The sequence below is a fragment of the Furipterus horrens genome, unplaced genomic scaffold, assembly GCF_987537825.1.
Source record: "Furipterus horrens unplaced genomic scaffold, mFurHor1.1.pri manual_scaffold_4, whole genome shotgun sequence".
Lineage (NCBI taxonomy): Eukaryota > Metazoa > Chordata > Mammalia > Chiroptera > Furipteridae > Furipterus > Furipterus horrens.
This window is the reverse complement of record NW_028327174.1, coordinates 24,924,747-24,929,601: the sequence shown is the minus strand read 5'-3', so window position 1 is coordinate 24,929,601 and position 4,855 is coordinate 24,924,747. Positions and strand designations below refer to the sequence as shown.

At 34.4% G+C, this 4,855-nt stretch overlaps 1 protein-coding gene across 1 annotated transcript; it reads left to right on the top strand.

The window, feature by feature from the left end:
* Nucleotides 1–3,612: 3,612 nt before the first annotated feature.
* Nucleotides 3,613–4,652, top strand: LOC150011398 (taste receptor type 2 member 20-like). The gene has a single exon (XM_090275105.1). The coding sequence runs from the start codon at nucleotides 3,699–3,701 to the stop codon at nucleotides 4,650–4,652; it is 954 nt and encodes a 317-aa protein (XP_090131231.1). The 5' UTR covers nucleotides 3,613–3,698.
* Nucleotides 4,653–4,855: the final 203 nt, after the last annotated feature.

Here is a 4,855-nt window from a genome sequence, read left to right as displayed (position 1 = left end):
TCAATCCACTGAGCCGCAGCAGCCAGGTTGATTTTTGACAGGATTGAAATAGCCTCATATTATAATCCTAAATTTATATACCCCATTCTATGGGTAAGATTTTAAATTTCTTGATAGTATTTTTTCCTGAGATTGAATTCATTACTTCTTTGCTGCTGTTTATTGTGTATGTGTTTGTGTTTTTCTCTTTGCTACACAATCTTTGTCTAACCCCAGCTCACAGAAGCATTATACATTTTTTTCTGGAAGCTTTATTTTCTTATCTTTCATGTTTAGATCTCTGACCACCTCAGATAAATTTTATTGTATGGTGTTAAGTAGGATAGGTAGTAAACTAAGGCAGGGAGGAGGAGGGAGACAAGTCTTACCTGTTGACTGAGCAGTCCTTAGCCTGGTCCCATAAGATTGCCAGGGTCCTGAACATCATTAGCAGGGATAGCACAGGGGATGAGGAATCCTTGAGACTGTGCTGGGAAAGGGAGACTCTGTAGCAATTTCACTAAGGACGACAAAAAGCCTTTTCTAGCTGAAAAGGAGAGCCTCTGTGGTTGTACATTATTCCCAAGGTTTAGAAGGGGAAGAAGAAGGAGGGGTACCTAGAAACTGACCAAAGTATATAACCCATGAACCCCAATAGTAGACACACTCATATTAGCTGAGTGCCCACTTGTAGCCTTGGTTCAAGTGTGTAGAACAAATTTGCTAACAAACTTACTAACAACTTTATTTCCTCTATATGTGGGGCATTTACACTTGCTGAGTGGCTGCTTTCTTTTTGTGTTCATATGTGTTTCATAAATAAACTTGTTATCGTATTTCCACTATGGGTGTTGTCTCTCACTTAGATTCTTTGCCTGCTGCTGAAAGTGGAGGTAGGGTGTGGTGGGTTGTGGGGGGAGCTCCCTGACTCGGGTGTCTCCCTAGTAACATAAAAATTGAATTCATTTTTTAATACTGTTATTCACTTTCTCTACATCACTTATTGAAGAGCACTTATTTCCCCATTGAATTGATTTAGGTCCTTGATTGAAAATGAACTGACTATACATGTGTGGGTCTATTATTAAACATTTTGTTCTATCCATTAATCTAGTTATATAACTACCAACAATACCACATTGACTTAATTACTGTAGCTCTACATCTTAGAAATCAGTATTTCACAGAGAAAAAGTTTTTAATTTTTGTGTAGTTCAATATTATTTTAAATATTATACATCATACTTTTGGTGTTAATTTTAATAGGTTGACCTAATCTAAGTTTACAAAACTTTTCTCCTATGTTTTATTCTAAAAATTTTATTGGTTTATCTCTTACAATTAGGTCTCTGGTCAATTTTAAATTAATTTTTGTATATGGTATAAAATAAGGAGAATATTGAACTTCATATGTGGATATTCAATTTTGCCAACATTATTTTTGAAAAAAAAAGAAAAGAAATTATTTACCCTTTGATTTGACATAGTGCCTTAATAAAAATCATCTGACCATGATGGTGAGTATTAATATCTGTGCTTCAATTGTGTTCCATTGATATATATCAGTGATTTTCATCCAATGTGGTGCAAGAATTTTTAAAACTGCCATACCTGACAATTTAGTCACTGCCACTGAATTCTTACTCTAGATTGTCAAATGCAGACAACACAATAACTGTCCAATGGGAATGAATCAAAATTTTACCTGTCCGACCAGAAAAATTTTTTTTGTTGTGCTGCAGAATTTTAGTAATTAGTTATGTGTTCCACAAGATAAAAAAATTGCTGATACATATATGTTGTTATTCAAACAGTAGACTAACTTGATCAACAATTTTGTAGCAAGCTTTAAAATTAGGAACTGTAATTCTTTGTTCTTTAAAAAAATTATTTTGGCTATTGTGAGTACTTTGCATTGCCATAAACATTTTAGAAATAGTTTCACTTTTTGCAAAATAGCCTTCTGGTATTGATAATGATTGTATTAAGTATATAGGTCATCTATCAGTTCATGTAAAGACTCTTGTATTAAGTATATAGGTCATCTATCAGTTCATGTAAAGACTCTCCTTTTACCTGGATTTACTTCACTGGTCTTCCTTATTTACACAGCTCTGTGGTGCAGTTAAAACATTATTTTGACAATTTATTCCTCTCATCTTGGTTGTTGCAGGAGGAAATCTTACCTCTTTCTACTGCTACATTGTACTCATAGGCGGCAGTTCTCCCAGGTTAATTTGAAGCACCAAATAACACAAGATCAAGTGAGTAACAATCCTCTGTGCCTGTTGTCTGTACCAGACACACACAACTGAAAGCACGCTACTCACATGGTGTACTTCCTCCTCACAGAGACCACCAGAAAGCTTATCATGGTTACTTGAATTTTTACTAATGATTATACTGAATCAGGAGTACTTCTAAGAGTCCAAGATCATAGATAAAGTTGAAAATCTTTGCTTTCCTTCATGGCAGTCTAGCTTGTCCTCTAAACACAATTTTAATATAAAAACTGACACAACAAAATCCAAGGGTAGTGGTGGATTTTAACATTTACTAATCTTAATATATTAAGTAGTCAGAAAGTACTTGAACAGAGAAAATAAAACTGAATATTTATATACATAGAAGTCTAGACTCTGCAATGGAAACCACATGTACTTTTGAAGATTCCAAAGATATTTATAAGATTTCTGAACATTTTAATTAAGTAATTAATATTTAAATATTAAATAGATAAATGAGAAACTTCTTTGAAGCCCTGAGAGATATAATTGATACCCATTAATAATGAAATAATGATATAAAAGATGGCGTTAAACTTAGATGACATATTGGGACTCATTTTTCATTCTGAAACTTATGAGATAATAATACTGTCCATCCATAAAATGTGTGTGTGTGTATATGTGTTTTGTGTGCTTGTATCTTTATAAACAATGAAATTATATTTAAATGTTAGTTATCAGAACCATAACTTAGTGAGCAAAGGCTGGAGTGAGATACTGAAGAAAACCTTGATGCTGTAATAGCAAAGCTTGAATTCTTTCCTCATAAATCTGACACTAAAAACAAAATAACAAAAGGGGGTATAAATGGTGATGGAAGGAGACTTGACGTTGGGTGGTGAACACACAATACAATATGCAGATGATATATTATAGAATTATACACTTGAAACTGATATCATTTTATTAACTAATGTCACCCCTCAAATTTGATAAAAATTAAAAATTATCCAGTGATGTGATCCCATCAATGATCAAGCTCTATTGAACCATTTAGCATTTATTGTATATCAATGTATTGGGATGTTAAATTTTGCTAAGGACAAAGTTGCTGAATGCAAACTATGGAGAGGTGAAACAAAGAAAATTGCAAAACAATGAAGGGGAATATGGCTGTATTTGCATGATAGCAAATGAGAAGTCAGCTCTCACAATAACATCAGTTGTGAAATATTCCAGCCTACAGCAAGGGCATAAAATATTTGAATAGAAGTTAATTTGAGCTGCTTGGGGCATAACAATATTTTTCATAAAAAATCATGTGCTGTTTCATTACCATACATTGGTGCTTTCCTACTTGACATTAGTCATAGAATTTAAAAGAAACAAGAACTGTACGCATATTCAACATCAGCTGCACATAGAAATTGAGGTCAGGGTATTGATGGAATCACGACCAGTGATATTAGACTTGGCCTTCTTTTCCTAGACATGATAAGTTTATTACCAAGAATTCTTTGTATCCCAGTAATAGCTGGATTTATTCTAGGAAATGTTGCCAACATCTTTATAGCCCTGGTGAACTGCATTGACACGATCAAGCATCAGAAGCTCTCCTGCACTGATCAACTTCTCACTGTTCTGGCGGTCTCCAGAATTGGTTTGCTCTGGACACTAGTATTAAATTGGTTTGCAGTTTTCTTTAATTTAACTTTCCACAGTTCAACAGTAGTAACTATTATTCATATTGCCTGGGTAGTAAGCAACCATTTTAGCCTCTGGCTTACTACTAGCCTCAGCATACTTTATTTGCTCAAGATAGCCAATTTTTCCAGCCTTTTCTTTCTTCACCTAAAATGGAAAGCTGAAAGAGTGGTTCTCACGATGCTGTTGGGTTCTTTGGTCTTCTTGGTTGGTCATCTTGCAGTGGTGAGCATTAATGAAAAAATGAAGATGAATGCATGTGAAGGAAACATCACTTGGGTGAATAACTCCAGGGACATTGTATACTTCTCAGCTATGATTATGTTCACGATTGTACATGTCATACCCTTTACCATGTCCCTGACAGCTTTTCTGCTGTTAATCTTTTCCATGTGGAAACATCTCAAGAAGATACAGGTCCGTGGCAACGGATCCCAAGATGCCAGCACCAAGGTCCACGTAAGAGCCATGCAAACTGTGATCTCCTTTCTCTTGCTGTTTGCCATTTACTTCCTGGCTCAAATCATGTCAACGTGGAATTCTAATATGCTGCACAAAAATTCATTTCACATAGTTTGTCAGGTCTTTGCACTCTTGTATCCTTCATGTCACTCGTTTATCCTGATTTGGGGGAACAAGAAACTAAGACAGGCCATTTGGTCATATCGTTGTATTCTAAGGTGCTGGCTGAAAGAAAGGAAACAAGTAGGGGACCATGTGTCTTTTAAAAATACAAACTGATGGAGTCTGTGATATTTTGTAGTTCCCATTATATTTGCTAATGTGTTTAAGCTTGTATAAAGTGTGCTTAAAAACTTTTACTTTAGTTTATCACAAAAATTTGTATGTGTGCATGTATGTGAAAAATATAAGAAAAATTATGATTGCCATGTTATTTTTTATGTCAGCAATCTAATTTTACAAAATAGTGTAATAAATTTCTC